Source organism: Diplotaxodon limnothrissa, linkage group LG19 (genome assembly GCF_057381915.1).
Source record: "Diplotaxodon limnothrissa isolate DT_005_m linkage group LG19, D_limnothrissa_male_GT1.1, whole genome shotgun sequence".
NCBI lineage: Eukaryota > Metazoa > Chordata > Actinopteri > Cichliformes > Cichlidae > Diplotaxodon > Diplotaxodon limnothrissa.
Window position 1 is genome coordinate 14,093,755 of NC_140614.1, and position 20,919 is coordinate 14,114,673.

At 41.7% G+C, this 20,919-nt stretch overlaps 2 protein-coding genes and 1 non-coding gene across 3 annotated transcripts; 2 read left to right on the forward strand and 1 right to left on the reverse strand.

Annotated features, from left to right (window-relative positions):
- The first annotated feature begins 3,227 nt into the window (after positions 1-3,227).
- On the forward strand, positions 3,228-6,023 carry marcksl1a (MARCKS-like 1a). Its single transcript, XM_085342780.1, has 2 exons — positions 3,228-3,517; positions 4,660-6,023. Exons 1-2 carry the CDS (start codon positions 3,434-3,436, stop codon positions 5,182-5,184), a joined length of 609 nt encoding a protein of 202 aa, XP_085198906.1. The 5' UTR covers positions 3,228-3,433; the 3' UTR covers positions 5,185-6,023.
- Positions 6,024-6,959: 936 nt separating this feature from the next.
- On the forward strand, positions 6,960-7,041 carry trnas-gcu (transfer RNA serine (anticodon GCU)). The gene has a single exon. It is a non-coding gene; the product is annotated as a tRNA-Ser (tRNA).
- Positions 7,042-10,872: 3,831 nt separating this feature from the next.
- Positions 10,873-14,369, reverse strand: LOC146611900 (gap junction beta-3 protein-like). The gene is made up of 3 exons (XM_085343698.1): positions 14,197-14,369; positions 11,289-11,590; positions 10,873-11,206 (listed from the first exon to the last, which is right to left on the reverse strand). The coding sequence occupies exons 1-3, from the start codon at positions 14,365-14,367 to the stop codon at positions 10,873-10,875; spliced, it is 807 nt and encodes a 268-aa protein (XP_085199824.1). The 5' UTR covers positions 14,368-14,369.
- Positions 14,370-20,919: the final 6,550 nt, after the last annotated feature.

A 20,919-nucleotide genomic window follows, 5' to 3' on the forward strand; every position in this document is an offset into this window, starting at 1 on the left:
CTTTGCAGTCTTTGAAAAGCCTCCCAGTCAGTACAGAGCGCCTTATAATCTTATGTCACTTTTAAAACTGCCGATCAACAGTCTGCTTCCTGTTTTTCACCTGCACATGCATGTCCAGTGTACATCTACATACAAGTAGAAAGATCCCTGTATTAACGTAATATTAAACTCTTGTATACACTTTCTTCTAATACCCAGGTCATAGTGGTTTGTCATGTGATACCAAAAAGAGGAGGGCCAGAGTGACATGCAAAGTCTGCTGGGAAACGCTTCAAGGGATCAGAAAACCACCTCAGCATTGGATTGAAACACAAGTTGGTTTGTGATTATATTTCTGTTTAACAAACAACACTGAAAGCATTCAACCTCTATTAAATACGGCTTTGTTTTATTTTCCTGTAACAGTTTGCAATTACACAATCTTATTAGCTACAGAAATGCAGAAAAAACATTCAGATATTGGATATTGATTCTATAAATAGTGAACAGGATTACATTGTGTACTACATACTAAGTAAGAGTAACGTCTCATACTTGGAAATAAAATACTCATTAAGGGGCATGCACCCTCTATAAGAGAAAAGAAGGTTAAATATATGTTAATTAAAATAATCATTACAATAATGGGAGTAGCTGTAACAATAGTTGTTGCTTCCACTGCTGATAAGACACTGTTATCAATCTGATGTAGGCAAGACTGCGAGGGGGTGTGAGAGCAGGAGGCCCAAAGGGGCAATTAACCTGCCTTTATACCCCCGCCCCACCATCTTTGAAAGTTTACAGATCAAAGTATCCCCAAAGTTTAAAGCATTCCTGTGTACTCAGAAAACCCACTTGCAAAAATCAGGCCAGAAGAATCTGGAAATTTGAGGTTTGTTTGAGTTTTTTCAAATTAAAGTTGACCTTTAAGTTTGTCACCCAGTAAAACACTTTTTTTTCTCCAGCCAGTGACTTTTTGACCTTCACTGCTTTTGAAATAAATCTGGGCTGACCTCGCCCCGCTAAGCTGCCTGACAGGGACTTGTTTGGATATCGTTCCTGTGCCGAGGACTCAGGGCCTCTTCCCAGTGTCTTTCTCATTTTTAATATTCTTACCTAAGAAATTTCTTATTGTTAATATAATTTTTACTCCCTTTGGTTCCAAATGCTTGATGCCAGACTGAACATAATTCCCACAGCACCACCTCACGGGTACACCTATCCTAGTGTTCCATATCAGAGCACTGAAAGGAACCACACAACCATAATTGAGCCATGAATCCACTGAAAGGTGAGACCGGGGGGGTTAAAAACATCATGTGTTTCTCTTTCTTGACTCAGTTTGGGAGAATGTATGGAGGTCGGTCAGGAGGGGTGGGGAGGTGTAGATGTTGAACCCCTCGGAGTGTGTTCCACTCTGGGAAGCTTGGCCCGCAAATGGCTGGGGATCATTCTCTGGGTGGTGTATGCATGCCTTGCATACCACAGCTGTGACATGTGTGTGTGTTTGTGTGGAGGGGGGTTGTTCTAGTGGGTGAACAGGGGGAACGAGACGGACCCACGTAGGGATGCTCTAAAAGAAGGAGGAAATCATAAATTGCACTTAATGAAGCAGGAGAAGGGGGCTCGGCGCCGTGTTTTTGTTAACGTGGGGTCCCATGAGGGATAAATGATGGGAAAGGAAATTTGACAATTAGGTTTAAAAGGAAGAAGCTGGTATACAAAAGCATGTATGCAGGATATAGAAGCTTTCCACTGGCTTTCATAACTCTTAAAACACATGACCCCTGACCTCTCGGAGAAAAAAAAACGCAGTGTCACTGCAGCGACCGTGGGATGCACGGTTCTAGCCAACGAGACCTCATTAATAGCCGACAGTCTGATTCACTGTCACGGTGTCTGTGTTGGTGACAAAGCAGCCCCAGTGCCATCTCAAAGTCTCTTCTGAGTGCGCTGCGTGTTATGTAACAGGTTTTCTCTTGGAAAGCCGGGCCCTGTCACTCAAATTCCAGAGGAGGCCATTAAAATTCCTCGCTTCTCATTGATGTGCTGTTGTTCTGTGATCATCGAGTTCTGCGGAGGGCCTCTTTGAGATAAAGGATGTTGCCGGGAGGCTGAACAGCAGATTAACGTGGGACAGCTCAGAGAGCTGGAAGTCCTAGGTTTGGAATGATCGAACTTTTTTAGAGGGATTCAAAATGTTTATCCATAACTAATGGCTTACTACTTCAACCATTCGGCTACTACTCTATTTACCAGATATTCAGTATGCTAGTGAACACAACTGCTTCAACTCCATATTTCTATCCTTAACTGACAACATCCACTGTTAGTCCACGTCTGCATTTTAGCTACAACTGTAACGACTCATCACCGCTACAGATGAAAAGGAACAGTTTTACTTGCTTGTGATGGAATAAAATGACTGAAATGCAGTGTGTTTACATGTTCGTGCTTATATGTTTACTCGTTTCTTCTTTCATCTAACTGTTAAAGCTGAATCTGTTTTTCATGTGTTTTGTCTTAAGACATATTTTATGTTCATTTTTCATCTTCAGGCACACAAACACTGATAAAAAATACTTTTAGTGTTGACCTTTATGCTACCTCTATTTTTTCTCACAGTTTATTGAATGGTTATGATTTACTGATCACGTCTTAGACATTATTTATTTGAGGAGAATATAATTTTCTATCCAATGGGTGTCATATATTAGAGTTTTTAATCAAAACAAGAGACACGTGCACATTTAGGTTTTCATTTCAAATAAAAGATAAAACGTCTTCTTTAAAATGCTTTGATGCACTTCTTTAAACTCCTTTATGTATAGCAGTGATGCTGTGCATGTACTCAGGACTTTTATTATTTCCACTGCTTGTTCTTACCTTCACTTAACTTTTCTGCTCACCTGTTCGGGTCAGACTTCTAAAACTTGTCTTGTTTTCCTGAACAGATGAATGAATTTTTCAATTTGTGCCAAATTATAAACAATTCACAAGAGAACAAAGTTTAAAATGTGTCCACAATCTTCCAGACATCTGAAGCAGCTGGAAAATAAAGTCTTGCTCATTCTCCAGCTGAGTGGCAGACTGTGGCAGTGACAGCCCGGAGAAGGAGGCCCATCCCCCCGCTGCAGATTGGACAAAGCCCGGCCGCCACGCCCAGGGGAGGGGTCTCCGGTCGATTTTGAGGCGCGGTTGAAATACTCACAGCCGTCTCCCTGACATCCTTTAATTTGAGCTCAGCCTCCGTGGGGTTCACACACGCTTAAGGGGGGGTCTTCTCGTTGACAAACCTTTGTAAGGGAGAAGGAGATCCTGTCGGATTTTCACCTCTGTTTTTTAGGCGGAAAGCTCTCACCTATCCCAGAACTGGATTTTTAAATCTCAAAAACTCGAGGGTTTTCTTTTTCGATTTTATTTTTTGTTCATAAAAACTAAAGGAAAGACAGAAATGGGAGCCCAGTTGTCCAAGGGTGGAGTAGCTGTTGAGGGCAAAGCCGCCGCCGACCCTGCTGCTGCTAAAGCCAACGGCCAGGTGAGTAAAGCGGGCCCGGTGCGCCCGAGCATCAGCGGGGAGCCACATGGCACCCGACGCCCACTGGCGGCATGGGTGCCGCGGTGGGGGGCTGGCGGTCGCTCCTTCGTGTCAGGGTTCGTTCATAGCTGTGGGGGGAAAACACTTAAAACTGAATTTAGCCTAAAATGAGGGCATCGGGAGACCTCCGGCTGGGCAGCCGTCGAGCAGCGCGCAGTTGCCCGCCTGCCTTTGTTAATTCCGCCTGCTGTCCCACTGGGGAGATTTACGCGCACATTTCACCCGAGAGCGTCGGATTTGGGTCCCCGTGTGAGTTTTGAGCGTGTTTTCTGTCATGAGTTGAGCGGATAGTCGCTCTGAGCGTCGAACAAAAGATGTGAGGCGAGCGGCGCAAAGGATGCAAATGCGCTCTGCTGGAGGCGCATTTTGCGGAGTTGCAAACAAAGCGCGTGCAGGCGCCAGTTCTGACCCCATTTCCCCCCCGGCTGTTACCCACACACAGTCTCTCTCTCTCACACACACACACACACACACACACACTGTGGAGTGGGTTTCCGCGTAAACTTTGAACAATTTAAATATGTTAGAAGTGAATTGTGCGTTTCGATTAGTGGTGTGTGACTGATCCGGTCAGGATACGCGTTATTACAGAGATGCCCAGATGAACTCATGTGACCCACTTCGAGACATGTAAAAACGTCCGTGTTGCTGCTGTTGGCGAGTGCGTGGACTGATTGTGGCTTTGTCTGAGCTGAAGCTGATGTGAGCTGTCTGCGCTCTTGCGTGGAGCTGGTAGATGTAGGATGAGAGCGCAGAGCAGGTTTCACGGGGATTCCTTTGTTCCCCAACTTGCTGGTAGTGTTGATGTTTTTGATGTAGCACTACTGCCCCCGTGTGCCAGCTCAGAGTAATACAGACAGCTGTTAAATCCCCCCCCCCCCCCCCCCCCCCCCCCCACCACCACAGTCAGAGCTGCTCTCCTGAAGAATAACATGGATTAACTGTAGGCATAAATGGGCTAATGTTAATGTGTTTACAGTGCGCTCATCTCATTATGCATAAATAATTCTTCGTTTCCGCAGGCAGTGTGTTTGCGTTGACCCACCTCCAGTGTTTTAATCTATGACTCTTTCTCTCTGCAGGAGAACGGCCATGTCAAAACCAACGGCGATGTTTCAGCCAAACCCGACGGGGAAGCAGCGGCCGCGGATGGAAATGGAACCGCGGAGCCAGCCAAGGAGGGCGAGACCAGCGCCGGAGACGCTATCGAGCCTGCTCCTGCGGCCGAGGGCGAGGCAGCCAAAGCGGAGGGCGAGGCTGCCAAGGAGGTCAAGAAGAAGAAGAAGTTCTCCCTGAAGAACTCCTTCAAGTTCAAGGGCATCTCGCTGAAGAAGAACAAGAAGGGCAGCGAGGAGGGCAAGGAGGAGGCCACCTCCCCTACGACCGAGGACAAGCCCGAGGAGAACGGCCATGCAGCCAAGGAAACCAAAGAGGAGACGCCGGCCACCGAGGCTAAAGAGGGCGAGGCCGCAGAGGCCGCTCCTGCACCCGAGGAAGAGGCCAAGGCCGCCGAGGAGGCCCCACCAACAGAGGCCGCACCCGCCGAGGAGGCCCCTGCCGAGGACACGACACCCGCAGCCTCCGAGGGCGAGGCCAAGGCAGAGTGACTGCACTCCAGCACGGCACCTGAACTGATTTTCCAAGATTAAAGTATATAAAAATATATATGAGAGACTCGTGCCACGCTCATAAAGTTATAAACAAAACTACAAAAGAAGACAAAGGATATATCACGTTTGCTGATTCAACCACCAGTTCACTGCCTTTTATTAGTTCTTCGACAGACGGAAACTCACCGGGCCCTCTCATGATGAAAGCGTTGGCTGGCGTTGCCCCCTCATGGTACACACAGGGACTGGCGTGCGGCGAAGGTAATGGATTGGATGTGGAGCGAATCAGGAATACTGACTTATTTTCCCAATTCATGGAGAACATCCTTTTAAACAGCGTGGCAGCCCTATAACATCTTATTTTTCTTTCTCATCTTTTTTTGGGATCTAAAAATTGTCACCGTCGGCGGAGCGGGGCAGACCATCTCCTTCACTCGAAATGACTGATATATGGACACATAAACCTTTCAGATCATCTTATTAATTTTTAGAATTCTACATTCCTATGTTTTACCCCCAAATTTCAAGTATTTTGTCATGTATAGGGAGGAGAACATCAAGGAGGGGAGGTGGAAAAAGATGTCTTTGTTCGTGCATTTTGGTTCTTTTTCTGGCTAAAACCACATTCGAGCTTCTTGAGTGTTGCAGTGTTCACATTTCAGAATTTATGGCGCAGGGGTTGGGATTGTGTACAAAAAAATGTGAGCTTTTTATCTGCAAACTGTCTCTGTAAATATGTTTTGGCCAATATTTTTGGTTCTCTTTATTTTGCTATCGTTTGAAGATGTTAATGGTTTTACTGTAACTTTTAATTAATAAGGGTAAATAAATGTTTGATCCCCTCTGTCTGTCTTCTGCCTTGTGATTCGCCAAGACCGGAAAATCTGGCTGCTTAAACCTGCAATCTGGACTGATTGCAGTACCACATATAGATGGGATACTATAAACTGGATTCAAACACATGATGGCATATTGACACCACATGAATAAATATCAGGTGTGCATGTACAGGTCATGACAGCAGTAGACACCCTGAGAAATTAAATTATTAACAAAAGGAAAGATTTAAAGCATCATTGTCATGCAAACATAACCTTAATGCAAGAGCTACACGACCTCATCTGGTCCAGTATGTGGTCATAAAGCATGCTGAGTCACGTGTAGCAAAGCAAAGCATAAATATACATATATCCTAATAACTAATTAACGTTAGGACGCAACATATGGGATACGCAGGCACTAGAGGCCATTTATTTGGCGACCCTCTAGTTGTAATTGGTGGTCTTTATCTCCCTCTGCTGGAGCGACTGCTGTACTGCAAGTGCCTGTGCCGCCTGTTGCCTTCCGGTTAATCATGAACGTTTCGTTTACACGTTGTTGGTGTTTGATGATAAATCGCAGTTGCAGCCTCCTTTTCCTCACAGCTTTGGTAAGCCTTTAACCACACGCACACACAGATTTAAACCGATCAGCTCGTCGAACATCGACGAGTCTACACAGTGGCTGCCACCCACTCATATGTCAATCAAGATTATCCTTCGCTCCTATTGGTAGTTGCTAAGTTGAGTTAAATTTAACTCAGCCCACTTTGTTACGTTTACTTTTTTTGTTTTTTTGCAGACTTTTTACAGTGAAAGCCGTATTTACTGTTAGAGTGGCGCAGAAACAAAAGCGAACATGGCGTCAAACGCTGCCCACCGTTTATCTATGTATCATGTTTGCATACTGGTCCCGCTGATGTCCAGACTCAGTAATATTCGTGCGGGTTCACAGACGAGGTGGCCGAGTGGTTAAGGCGATGGACTGCTAATCCATTGTGCTCTGCACGCGTGGGTTCGAATCCCATCCTCGTCGCAGTGAATGTTTTGTAGGTAAAACCTGAAATGGGTATTATTCCGTGTGACAGTTCGACTCGGATCCTTTTTTAACAACACGTTCCGTCTTGAAGTAAAGAGACATTTAAATTTTTTAAAAGATCTGTCGCCCTTTTTGGCTTTTTTGTTAAACTGCTTTGAAAAATTGGATGAAAACCGCATTACTCTTGTCTTTTAAATTCCTTGTGCAACAGGGGTGTCAAACATCAGGGTTGAGGGCCAGAACTGGCCCACCAAAGGGTCTAATTTGGCCATCTGGATGTCTTAGCAATGTGCTAAAACTATAGTGAAGTCATGTCTTTTTCTTTTTTTTTTAAATGCATTGCTTTCCTTTTATTGGGTCTGGCAACATTAAAGATGAGTAAAAACATAGTAAATGTAATTAATTTATAAATCCTGACAGGTTTTTAGTTACAAAACATGTAATGTGTCTATTTTCATGTGGATGCAATGATATTAAATACTGAAAGTAAACAGTTTAAAAGATGTTAAAATTTATTTTTTCATGCTGGAGTTTTTAACTTCATGAGCTGTCTGTGTTTCATGAAATAGAATTAAAAGTCTCACAATCATCATGAAATACCGCTGGTCACTTATTCGGGCAATTATACTGAAGCATTGCCTGACATACAAATAAAACTGTATGTAGTTCAAACAAATTTGAAGCATTATTGATATTAACTTTAACTTAAATGTTCATAAAGTGTGCAAATATGCAAATAAATGTCACATTTGTTCAATTTTGAGAATGCTGCTATCTAGTGGTAACATGTTTAAACTGTTATTGTTCCACATTTTGACTTTTTTTGCTCAGGTTTCAGTCAGATAAATATGACAAATGGTGTATTTGTGAAGTACTCTGTGTTTTTAATGAAAAATGAAACCTTTATTTGCTGTTTAAGCAACAACGCAGCAGCATTGTAGGATAATACTGCACATATACAGCTTCATTCCTGCAAAGAAAAGACAGCCTACACAAACAGTTTATAATCAGTTTCTTTTTTATTACAAGCAGATAAATATATCACTGTAATGTCAACAACAGCCTGTTATTTATATAAAAAATAATCTTGGACCACAGCATGTCATTCCAGCTGACTCATAGTCAGAGCAGAAGTGAGTGCGAAGATTAAACTAGAGATTAAAGTAGACATGTCTCGTAAAAATCACACAAAGACAGTAGCTAAGGTTCACACTCTCCACTTTAAATAGTAAAAATCTAATAACCGTAATTAAAGGTAAATTTTAAAACCTGGTGACTAAAGCTCATCTTAACAGGCCACACAGCAAAAATGTGTCTAAAACATGTCTCCCAGGTGTCCAGCAGATCACTTGTGTTTGCTTTCTAACCATTCCCAAACTTCAGCTCTGAAAACGGTTAGTGAGAGTCGGATATTTTCTTCTTTACTGTAAAACTTTGCTACCACCACCTGACAGCTACTCCGACTGACTTCTTTCCAAAAGTGGGATAAAAAAATGACTTAAGGATCATATTTCAAATTCTGTGGCCTTAACTTAACTCTTGGACCCAACTGCAGTAGTGGCCACAATTTGGATATCGCAGTCCGGCATTTTTGCCTGAAGGTCAAAGGGCCCAAGGCACAGTTTTTACACCCATCTGTTGCCATTTAGGTACCACCAGATTTGATAATCAAGAGCAAGCACAGGAGAAAAATCCATCCATCCATCTGCTGCTCCAAGCTAACCAGAGGAGCCCATCCTGTCCCTGCCCTTGTTCTAATCTCACCAGTGTGCCCCAAGGTTTTATCTCATGCTCCTCACTTAGAAGGCACCTACTTGGCACTTTAGTCTAATGGAGAGACCAGGCGCCTTTTCCACAATCTAATTTTTGGGACATAGATGAGACCATAGATGATGGTGGGAGTGTAGATCGATCAGTAAATCAACAGCTTTGTTTACATTTGGCATATTTTTCTGTTTAAGTATCAGAAAAGTCAGAAATAAAAACCACACCTGATGTTTTTAACTGGGGACAGACCTCCTGCCTCCATTGCTGCCCCGTGACATTACGGTGGCCTTATTAAAGCACAAGATTCAACCACCAGATGATGGCGCTAACAAAACGATAAAAATAGATGTGTCTATAATTAACACACATTTCACTGAATATTATTTTAATCTTTAGAATTGTATACAAAATTGTTAGATCTTTGTCAGGGTTGCAGTTTTACTGCAAAAACTGTGCATTAAATGCACCGTAGACCTCAGATCAGAACAAGCCGGGTGTATCTTAGTGTAAAGCAGGAATCTCAAACTCATTTCACATCCTGTGACACATCTTAAGTGTCCGAACCAGCCAAACACCCCTTTCTGTCAGTGTAAAGATGTTAAACTGCACAGTGCAGTTTCAACAGTGCAGTTTTAGATAGCAAGTGTTGTAATCTGCAATATTTACAATGGTGTGAGACAATTAATTAAATAGTCGTTTGCTGCAGATTCTTAAATCAATAACCTAAAATTAAATTCCATTTAATTCATCTTGTTGATACGGAATAACCTGAATGTTTGTCCTCGCATCTTTGTGACATAAACAGTGAAAAAATGCGATGTCGGACCGCTGACAGTCCTCTTCTTCAGCAGTGTTTTCTGGTCAGCAGCTCTAGGTGCCATTTCTTTAACGCAGCTGACATCATGAACGTTTCATATGCAGCTGGATGAGAGGATCATAATCCACAGGAACTAGGGATGGGTACCGGTATCCGGTGCCATTATGGCACCGGTTCTGTCATAAACGGTAGTAACCAGACCGAAAAGCAGCGCACATTTCGGTGCTTTTTTTTCCCTGAGATGTCATACACTTTGGATTCCAGCCAATCATTTTACCTTTGCGAGCGTAGTAGGTGGGCCCAGGTACGTACGTTCTTTTAGAGCAGAGCTACAGATTAGAAATGCCCAAGGCGAAGCGGTCAAAAGTCTGGCTGTACTTCACAGCAAAAGATGCAAACTCAGCAGCCTGCAACAAGTGCTTGAAGCTGATATTGTGCAAAGGAGGTAACACCTCGAATCTGATGAAACACCTGGCGACGTATAGCATTTTGTTAAAAGCCGAGAAATGCGCCGTATTTGATAGCTTGCTGCAAGAGCTCACACCGAGCACATCTACTGCGGGTGTGGTGCCTGTTATTGGACCCGGAGTTAGCAACATCCCCCAAAAACCCGAAGAATAGAGTCCTGGCCCCTAGCCCTGCCAGTGTAGCAGAAATGATGACGGATGATGATGCAGCAGCAGCCGTTCTTCTCTGCGTGAGTAGCTTAATGTTGTTCGTGTGTAATTTACGTTGAGTAGGCTAACCACGTTATTACATTAATGCAGGTAAGGTGAACTAGCAAACACCGTCGTAGTTACATGCGGCTGTCTTCTTGTTTGATGGCAGATACTCCCTTCACCCTGGCCAAAAAGGCTAAAATGACCAAAGAAAAAGTGGAAAACAGTTAAACATGAGAGGTTTTTGGACAAAGATTGTTTTTTCCATTGTTTAAGCACTGCTTCCAGCCAAGAGTGATACTATAAATCCCCTATAGCTGCAGAAAACTCTAACATTGTTATCTTTTTACAAAAAAACAGCTGAACATGAGAGGTTTCTGGACCAATTTTGTGTTCTCCATTCTTTAAGCACCGGTTCGAGCACCGTTTAAGCACCGGCACTGTTTCAAAAGTACCGGTTTGGTACTGGTATCGGATAAAACCTAAACAATACCCATCGCTTACAACCCTTTTTGATCAGTTTCAGTAGTCTTATTGGGTACTTTCTGTTCCTGTTGGCGAGCCATGATTGCAGCTTGCAGAATGCTAGAGTACTGTAGTTTTAGCATCCTTCCTCTTGCTTAACTCCAGCTCGCTGTCGGTCACTGTCGGATCTCTCCTGCTTCTGCACTGAGAGCGGGCTGGAGCAATGGTAGTGAGCTCGTGCTGGTCAGCGAAGACGAGCCTCTCGTTCTCATGTCGGATCTTTAATATTTTCATGATGCGCTTGCCGATGAGGTAAATCATTTCGAGGATACACATGAGGATGCAAACCGCACTGGAGATGACCATGAACAGCATGAAGATCTTTTTTTCCGTCGGACGGCTGATAAAGCAGTCAACGGTGTTGGGGCACGGCGACAGCTGACACTTGGACAACCTGACAGAAAAGAGTACAGCAGGTTTTAACGAGTTCAGAACAACACTGGTTCATTTTAATAACAGTAAGTTACCAGCATTACCTGGGCAGGTCATATCCATGATATAACTGAAACAGGATATAGAGAAAAGCTGAGTCAAATCCAGCTTTGAAGATCAAACTCAGCAGATACGTCCACCATAGGCCTCCTCTCTTCTTGCCAGGGTTGGCGTAGAGGTGCGAGCCCTGGTGCAGCTCGACATATTTCCTGTCCTTTCCTTCACGGAGTTTCACGTGAGCCATCACCATCAGAGACGGGCACGTGACAAAGATGAGCTGCAGCGCCCACAGGCGGATGTGGGAGATGGGGAAGATGTGGTCGTAGCAGACATTGGTACAGCCGGGCTGCAAAACAAAGTCGGGGTCGTAACTCGCTTAAGTAGCTCGTCTCACGTCTCAGATGGAGAAAATCAGCAAGAGCAAAGGATTTTTGCATTAAAGAGAAACTTGGAGAAAAGAAAGTGGCTGTATTTTTATTTTAGAGTACAGCTAATGCAGATAAATACAAACAGAGGGACTGTTGTGGTGTCAGAATGAGAAGCTGATGCAGAAGGTTTTAATGCCTCTGTATGACGCTAAAAACTGACGATGCTTTGAAACCAGTTTCTGCTTTTAGGGCATAAATATAAAACAAAAACAAAGTTTAAGACAAAAGATACAAAAAGAACCAGGTTAGTGAGACATGAAGTATTTTGCTTTTCTTTACTTTTTGCTTGCTTTCATTTATTTGAGAAGATATCCTATAATTATAATATGCTGTACACAATATGCTTTTAATACAAGGCTTTTAATGTAACACCAACACTAATTCAGTCTTACAATCTAATTTGGTAAATACGTGACAAATGAAAGGAAAAGCTCAAATAAACGAGTGACTGCAGAGGCTTTCACCGAAGTGCACAACTGAATTAACATTCAGTCGAGGTTTAAGGCAGGCATTGGAAATGCTGGGTAGGTTCTGTATTGATCGTGAGAGGAGAAGATCCCACTGATTAAATGGAAGACAAATAAATCGCAGCGCACAAAAGCTGCAAAACTGGCTCCTGTTTTAATAGGAACAGTGAGCAAAGGAAGGTTTGCCTTTATGATGTGTGGAAAAGTCATCAATAATTGTTTTGTGGTCACGTTCAGTGGCTGTGATGCTCGTGCATTAGTGTGAACAGTAAGGATAAACAGACCACAAGGTGAAAGTTCATAAACCCGTCCTATTGGTGGCATTTTTCGGCGCACCTGTACTCTGACAGGGAAGGATCAAATCACTACATTAGTGGCGTCCGGTGATTCTTGGAACACAAGAGATGGATTAACAGTATGAAAACGATGTGAGTCATATTTATGAAGTTACATTTGTTTTGTTCACGACCGCCGTTCATGTCGACTGAACTTTTTTACGATCACTTCGTTAGTGTCTTCCTGATGTTCGGTTCAACCGTGTTGTCTCGATGTGATATCTGTCTGTTGTTTTGACTTTCATCGTAGTGTTCGACTGTGTCGTGCTGCACATCACACACAGAGCAACACAGTCAAATGACATAAAGACTACATGCAAAACAGAGCGCTCACAACACGAGACCAAAGAGGTAAAGCTGCACTGACAGACCGAAGTCACTGCTGGGCAATTTTTCATCTTTTAGTTCATATGACAAAGTTTCAGCATTCTTCATTATATAACAGTTTCAAATTTAGAATAAAAAGTTCTGTATAGAGAAGACTGAAACATTATATCAGAAAGCTGCACTGAATTTATGTAGATCCCAGCCTGCCAACATATTGTGTCTAAGAGGGAATTTCGTCTTTTGCAGTTACCTTTGTTAGAAAAAGTTAGATGCATTCACTGAGTCATAGTACTTTAACAACGTTCTGAAAGAATTAAAAGTTCAACTTATGGGATAATATAATTAAATAAAATTTTGTATCCTTTAAAAAATATGCAGGATTACAGATTTCCTGCTACCGCGAAGGTCAAATACAAGGTCAGTATAGAGGTGAAATAGAGGCTTCATTAGATTTATGATGATACTTAATATATTTTACATTTCATTAAACTTGGATGAAGAGCAGAGAGGAAGGTTTCTTCAGTCCATTCAGGTAACGGGGTAATTAACCCTGGATCCCTCCCAATATGCAAGGACATGTCAGCGTATGTTTGTGAGTCGTCAGGAGATGAAAGGACAGAAAAAAACAAGTTCGTCCCGAAGACGAAACAGCTAAGAGCGAGCTGAGCGATGCAGTCACAGCTCGATTTGTGTGACCTTAACGTCTCATATGATGGCAAGGTGTGGCCATGGCTCACAGACATGTTCTGCCACTTTGAGATGTGTTGGCTACATCGGTTTCAGAAGCGCTTTGGCTGAACATCAGGATGCTTTGACAGGTAATTAACCATCAGGCACGATGTTTATGTGGGTGGAAAACAACCTTGTATGTGGAAGACTTGGTGAATCAAACCTGAGGAGGAGTGAAGCTGTTCTGGGCTAACATCTTTGTTTTCAGTTAAATTTCTTCACAGAAGCTTTATTATAATCCAAAATGACCCAATTAGACCATCCAAAGGCACTGTATGTGTGAGTAAGTCATTTGGTAGCTGAATCTTTTTCTTTAATCAACTGCTGGTTGGTGATAGTTTTCTGCATCAGTAACCAACACAAATTCAACTTTTGAGGACAGCTGACATTAATTGTCAGCCCATTTTCTTTTCATTTATCTATGCTTTGGACTGTAAAGCACATTCTTTCAAACCAAGACCACAACCACCATCACCACCTCTGAAGTGACTCGGGCAGGTTAACTTTCCAGTTTTAAAAACGTCTCTATATTGAGTGTAAATGTAGAAAATCAGTGGACCAGATTTCCCTGAAGGGCTTATGAACCAGTGCTGTAACATTCTCAACAACTCTTATTTCTCCCTGTCACTGAAAAACATTGGAAGGTGGGGTTAGTGACAGCCTTACCTGTCGGGTGTTACACACAAAGTCTTTGTTTTCGTCACCCCACACCCTCTGAGCTGCCACCACGAACACCAACACTCGGAACACGAACACCATGGACAGCCAAATCCGCCCAAACGCCGTGGAGTACTGATTGACTCCGCTCAGAAGATTCTCCAATCCTGACCAGTTCATCCCTGTCGCTGCTGGACTGGCCTTGGAGATAAATGCTCTGTGAAGAAAAACAAAAATACTAATTACCTTCCCTTAGATTTAGCTTTGCATTCTATTCTTATTCTCAAATTTGGTCTTGCTATCGTTAAGGATCAGCTGCAATGTGGGTCACATAAATACATGTCTGGGCTTGCATGAATTCATTCGTATCAGCCAAACAGGAGAGAGTACACATTTAGAAACACTGTAGGTTTGCACAACAGTACAACTGCTGATTCCCTTTAATGCCCAATAAATCATTATTTAGGCTTATTCATCTTATCTGGATCCTCACTAATGAAACTGCATGCTTCAGTAACTGTAACAAAATGTAAACAGTTAAAATAAAATAAAATAAGGGCCATAAAATGATGAATAAAACAAATCTACCGTTTGTTTGCATTTGCCTACATGTAGAAAAATATGACCACCACAATTTTATGTTAGTTTAAATTAGCTGTGACAGCTGACATCCTCTGAGATTGAAGCATTAAATCTAGGCAAACGTGCCAAAAACCAGCCACAGAAACAAGTCAGGCCCTGTGGACTTAGTTTAAAAACCCAAATTTAGAGCAGAAACAAGCACACTTAAGGCCAGCTCATTTTATTCTTTTCATAACAAATCTACAGGAGATTAACTTTTGTTTAACGCACCCATTTACAGTGTATACAAGGCTTAAAGTTATGTATTATTGTGGGCGTGGTTCCCTTGGTTGACAGATGGGTGCCTGCACAAGTGGCTAACGCTCTTTATCTCATTTGTCGTTTGTCATATTGGTGCCTTTTGAAGCTGACAAGTCTGTGTTCCAGTTTTATTGGTTCTAGTATTAGAACAAGTATCTGATTCTGAATGCATGCAGTTGACAGAAGCAGCTTGTTTATGAAGCAAGTGTTAAAGCAATATGGTCACATGTCCTTCAGCAATGTTTTTGGGCTGGTTAGAGCATCTAACCACTTGTTTACCTTACAAAATGTAAATGGAGCACTCAAAGTGATTTATATAACATGCCTCATTCACAAAAGCATTGTTTTTTGCTGTCTAGCTAACATTCACTCACATTCATGTTCCGATCGATGCATCGGAGAATGACTTGGGGTTTGTATCTTGCCCAAGGACATTTTGCATGCAGACTGGAGGAGCAGGGATCAAACCACTAACCATCCAGTAAATCTTTGACCTGCTCTAACTCCTGAAATGCAACCAACACATTTCTTTCTTGCAAAATGGATTATTGCATCTTTCTTAAGGACAAAACAAAGCATCACACACAAATGTGCAGGGAAGCTTGTGAAAATCTTGAATTGTATTAGAGTTATTGTGCTAATGCTTTTTTATTATAGACATTTGAGCTTCTCATATTAGAAAAAGACTCACGCTCTTCTCAGTTTGACTGTGTATGATGTCAGTGGCAGTGGATATACCCAATACGATCGTCACAGACACACTGCTCTGGCATTAAAACCTTAAAGGCAGATGAAATGGCTTGTTTCAGATAGAGGATAAATTCAGAGGCTGCCTTAAGGCTTGGGATAAGCCGAACAAGACTTATTTTGAGCAATGAATCCTCCAAAGTTACTCTGCTACGGTCCAAGAATAGAAATATGAAGCTGTAAATAACTGAAGGTGTTTCTTAAATATGTACACATATAATCTGAGCACAACATGACTGTATGTCTGTGTGATTTTAACACCTAGAGAGTCTTTTATTAACACTGTGCTCTTGGATTCTATGTGCTCACAGGTTATCTGTCAGTATCAACTGTCTGCATGTTTGCTGCTGCTGAATGACATTTATCAGTGAACACCCTAATGACATGCACCCCAGCTTATCTACGAGGCTATGGTTTCTGAACACTGTTCAGTGTGTGCAATCAAAGTGAAGTTTTCTGAACTCTCAGAGTTTCCAAAGCTTGCAAAGACAAAAACATGCTTTTGATGCTTTTTGCTACATTTCTGCTTAGATTTTTATGTGCTTCAGGCAAATGTTAAATGCAGAAATATAGGAGAAGAAGCTTAAATGGAAGGCGTGGGTGTATTCTTTCAAAGAGAAAAGGATGAACTTTCAAAGTACTGCAGTCGTTTAGAAGAAGGAAATAAAATCCATATGGTTTCTGTAACACGCACAGGCCTCTGTGGTTTCTGGCACAGTAGAAGGTCAGTCAGTGTTTAGAAAAGAGTTAAATATTTGGAATTTACGAAAGAGCATTGGCTCAGTTTGGAGGAGTTTTCTCTGTTAACACTTTAAACTCCAGATTAACTCCTGCAGCAGAGGCTGTTTATGTTGGGGTCAGTATTTTTGAATTGAAGGCAGTATTCCAGGATGAATTTCCTTTTTTTTAAGACAAATTAAATATTGTTTTAAAAATAAAGAAACTGTTAAATCTTTGTAGAAACGGGGCAAAAAGTATTTTAAGATTCAAACTAAGCAACAAAAAAGTCGATAATACAATGCATGTGTAAATCGTATTGTCATTGGGAGTGTACGGTCGACCTCTGACAAGCACAGACCAGCAAAACGGTGACCCAACTGAGACCATGAACTCAGGTATGGCCATTATTTTGGATGCTCAACACTGCTTACAATCAAACGTTTGACAGGTAAAATGCCACTAAGACACCTTCACCAAAACTTCCAGTTCAACCACTTTAACACCAATGGTTTACTCCTGGTGGATGGGAGTGGCATGCGTGGGAATGCAGGGAATGCAGATGTTCAGAGCAGCAAAGTGGACAGAAACAGGAAATAACAGGAAAAAAAACAGCACGAAAAGCACAGACAGTTCTTCAGTGGACATTTTTCACTTGAGCTACTTGTATGTTATCATTTCTGTCGTCTGCACAGTTAGCTGAACGATCAACCACAGCATAAGAGAGCAGCTGACATGCAGCTGGTTGTGACGCTGCCCCCTGGTGGCATTAATCAGTTATAACATGTAGGTGACAATCTGCAAAGCTGTCCATAGGCTCTACGTAAGACCAACACACAGCCATTATTAGCTAAACCATTGCTCTGACTTTTTGAGGGTCCAGTAGGTTTATGACATGTAGAGTAGCCAAATTTCATTCCCAGAGTGAAAACGTTTTTAACTTTTTATGAAATTCTGTTGCTTCTTTTTTCTCCAAAAGGATCATTTCACATTTAATTGTAGCTAAAATGACACAATTTATTTAACAATTGTAAAAAGAAAAAATTGTATTTAAAAATTGTATAACCATTTTTGTTATACAAAATCACTGATATCAGTATTTTAGCTGTGCGGAAGTGAAGAAAGGTTTGAAAGCTTTTTGGGACCTGTTGTGCTGTTGGACAACAGAAGCAGAAAAACATAAATGAGAACAGCTTTGATGGGATTTCAGCTGTATTTAAGTTTATATGAGCACAGAGAAGAGGACAGAAGCAAACAGCTTGTAATGTTAGTCTGTGCTAAGACTAAACTTAAAGGGATTTCCCAATTTTTGTGGGACAATTATTGTTTAATAAAAGGAATCAGTAGTGGTTTCTACTAATGCCACTGTGGACGTGCTTTGTTCGTAGCTTGTACAGTCTAGTTTAACAGTAGTGGACTGAGAAGCAGCTGATCGTTGGTGGCGGGCATTCTGACAGTTTGTCAGTGATGCAGGAAAGAACCAAAAGAAATACAAACGAGCCATCCCAGGATCCTCAGCAGCAGTGTTTTGTACCATAGACATATATTTGGTTACAGTCATGTAAGAGACTAAAGCAAAGAGAAAACCTAAAAGACATAAAGGAGGCACTTTAATAGAAACTTTATGTATCATCGGTGGCTACATGGAAAGTTTTTACTGTAATGTGAACCCCGCTCCACCACGCCTCGGTCTTTTTGATGAACCTAGAGTTGACCACCATTTTTTTCCCCTCATATTCTAACACTTAGTCATAACAAAAGGAAATGTTTGTTCCATAGCTGGTTATTATTTTAAATGAGTTTCCCTATTTTTCTAGCATATAAACAACTCGTGTTCACCTTTTGCATTACTTTTAAAAAGAACAAAAACATACTTTAGCTTGGCCAGGGGAAAAATGACAGACTCCTGAATACAGTTTCCATGTTTACCGCTCACTCCTGACTTTAGGATACAGTAAAATTATTGAAAACCAAACAGAGAAAGGAACTTACTTGGAAGTGAAACGCCACTTAAACACCCCGTGTGCCGACACCAGCAGGCGAAGACTAAGCACTGAAGGGAAAAGCTACTTTCAGCTTTTCAGCTCCTTTCTTTCCCCTGCTGCCTCTGTCTACTCATTCTTTCCTCAGAACGCCTGCCAAACCAGATTCAGCAGCGACGTCATGACAGACGCACACATGAACATCGGCTGTGTAGACTCCACTCCCTAGAAAACATGTAACCTAACACGTTATAAATAAGTAAAGCAACAGACACAAATTCTTCATTGAGAAGGAAGACAGAACATCCAGCTATGTCAAACAGAAAGCCTGGTGTGTGTGTGTGTGTGTGTGTGTGTGTGTGTGTGTGTGTGTGTGTGTGTGTGTGTGTGTGTGTTTGGGGGTTGAAGAGAGTAACTAAGAGAGAAAACGCCACACCCTGAATGCGGACAGCTTGTGGAAACTAATGCAAATATCCTCAGATGGCAAACAGCTTAGCAGAATCATAGTATATCAAACAGGGTTGGGAGCAGATTGCAGCAGTTTATCTCAACCTGTTTAATGATTGTGACACACAGTAGATTAACAGAAATCAGCCTGGATCTTTGATCTGGATAAACCTTTCAAGTTTGTGTAACCATGTGCGATAGGTGGCTAATCAAAACAGTTTACAGTATAGGAAAAGCCTGCTTTTTGCCCGTCTCATCCTCCAGTGTGATTTTCCATAATAAGTGTTAACTTTCTGTTCGGTCTGTCTGTGAAGGTTCTCAGTCATCGAGGTCATTATAATCTTAGCTTGGGAAGATAAGCGTCTGGACTTCTTTAAGTTTCTTGAATTGGTGGAAAGACACTCCCATAGGGCTTAAATATGAGACTCTCCACCAAGCTTCTCGGATGAGAGGTGAAATGTCTTCAAGAAACTTAAAGAAGTCCAGATGCTTTTCTTTCCAAGCTCCTTAAATTTCTGGTGTGACACTGGCATTTGTAATTTCATTCCTATAGCACATTGCATTACATGCAAACTCAGTGTGCTTAATAATAAAAACATAAAAACAGTTTGCATTTTCTGCCTGCCTCTGTTATCAGAGTACAAGCAACAGGGAACCCATATTCACTGCAGGTTTTCTCCATGTTGAACAAACCAAACAAAGATTTGGACTAAGGGTAAAATAAATTTTCTCAGAACAGAACAAAAATCTGTTTTTCAGCCCTGAAATTTCCATGTGGATATCCTCTTTATTTAAGACATTGTGAGGGCTGGAAAAGGTACGCTTCTTGAAAAAGGTCCCAAATTTTAGTGCAACCCTGTGTAGGTACTGTATTTTGGAAAAATAGTATATTGTATTACTTATGCTGAGATTACCAGAGTGAAATCGATTCTGAGGGGATTGAGTCGAAACCTTTTTCCAATTTGACAGATTTTATATGAAATAACCTGCATACAAAACAAATAGCAGGACATTTAGGTTTGGGGAAAAAAATGGTGTTGTTTTTTTTAACAGAGGAAGTTAAAATACATGTTTTTCTCTAATAAGTTATTTTAAAGGTAAAAAAAAAACTGTGTGCATGATCACATGTTTATTTATGGTTTTGTCTGAATACTGGTTTTCTGCAGGCCAGTTGATAGGTGGAAGGCTTCATGATAGCATAGGTGGCATAAAATCATATAAATTTAATGTTGTTGTTGTGAAATTAAAATAATGTGATGTTTCGATGCAAAGGGGGGGGTGAGGTGGCACCAATGCTTCACAGCAAGGAGGTCCCAGGTTTGAATCCAGTCTGGGGGTTTTCAACTTGCAGTCCAGCTTCCTCCCATAGTCCAAAGGCCTGCTTTGGGTTAAGTTATTGGGCTATTCTGAACTGGTCATAGATGTGAATGCTTGTTTGTTTCTATGTGTTAGCCCAGTGTCAGATTGGTGATCTGTCCACGGTGTACCCTGCCTTTTGCCCCATGTCAGCTGAATGGATGGACGCTTTTGTAAGGTGTTACAGGTGCAGACATGCTAAGGCTGGGTAATTTTAGCCTATTGTCAGTGATTGTTATGCAACAATGATTTCATAATACAGATAAGAACCCCCAGAGACCTGAGACCTGCAAAATTTACCTGTTTGGCAAGTTTGGCTGCTCAACTCTGGATCATGTAGGAAGAATTCACAGTAAGATCATGGTAACACTCATGTATTATAATGAACTGTATTCCAGTTAAATCCAGACGTGAATTTAAGTCCATACATACACAGTCTTAAACACTCAAGCCCTATCATTTGTCAAAGACCACATAGTACAAAATTATCTTAATAGAGCATTTTGGTCTGAGACTACTGGCTTATATCTAAAAGGCAGAGCCTTCAGACTTTCTAAGCTTATAATTAGGGCTGATCAGGTGAGTCTGAACCAACCCTGGG

Excerpts from the sequence above, each read along its gene's own strand:
- marcksl1a (XM_085342780.1), top strand. The coding sequence starts at position 3,434 with ATGGGAGCCCAGTTGTCCAAGGGTGGAGTAGCTGTTGAGGGCAAAGCC. Across the intron at positions 3,518-4,659 it reads CTGCTAAAGCCAACGGCCAG|GAGAACGGCCATGTCAAAAC; the intron begins GTGAGTAAAGCG and ends TTCTCTCTGCAG.
- LOC146611900 (XM_085343698.1), bottom strand. The coding sequence starts at position 14,367 with ATGAACTGGTCAGGATTGGAGAATCTTCTGAGCGGAGTCAATCAGTAC. Across the intron at positions 11,591-14,196 it reads TTGTGTGTAACACCCGACAG|CCCGGCTGTACCAATGTCTG; the intron begins GTAAGGCTGTCA and ends TTTGTTTTGCAG. Across the intron at positions 11,207-11,288 it reads CATGGATATGACCTGCCCAG|GTTGTCCAAGTGTCAGCTGT; the intron begins GTAATGCTGGTA and ends CTTTTCTGTCAG.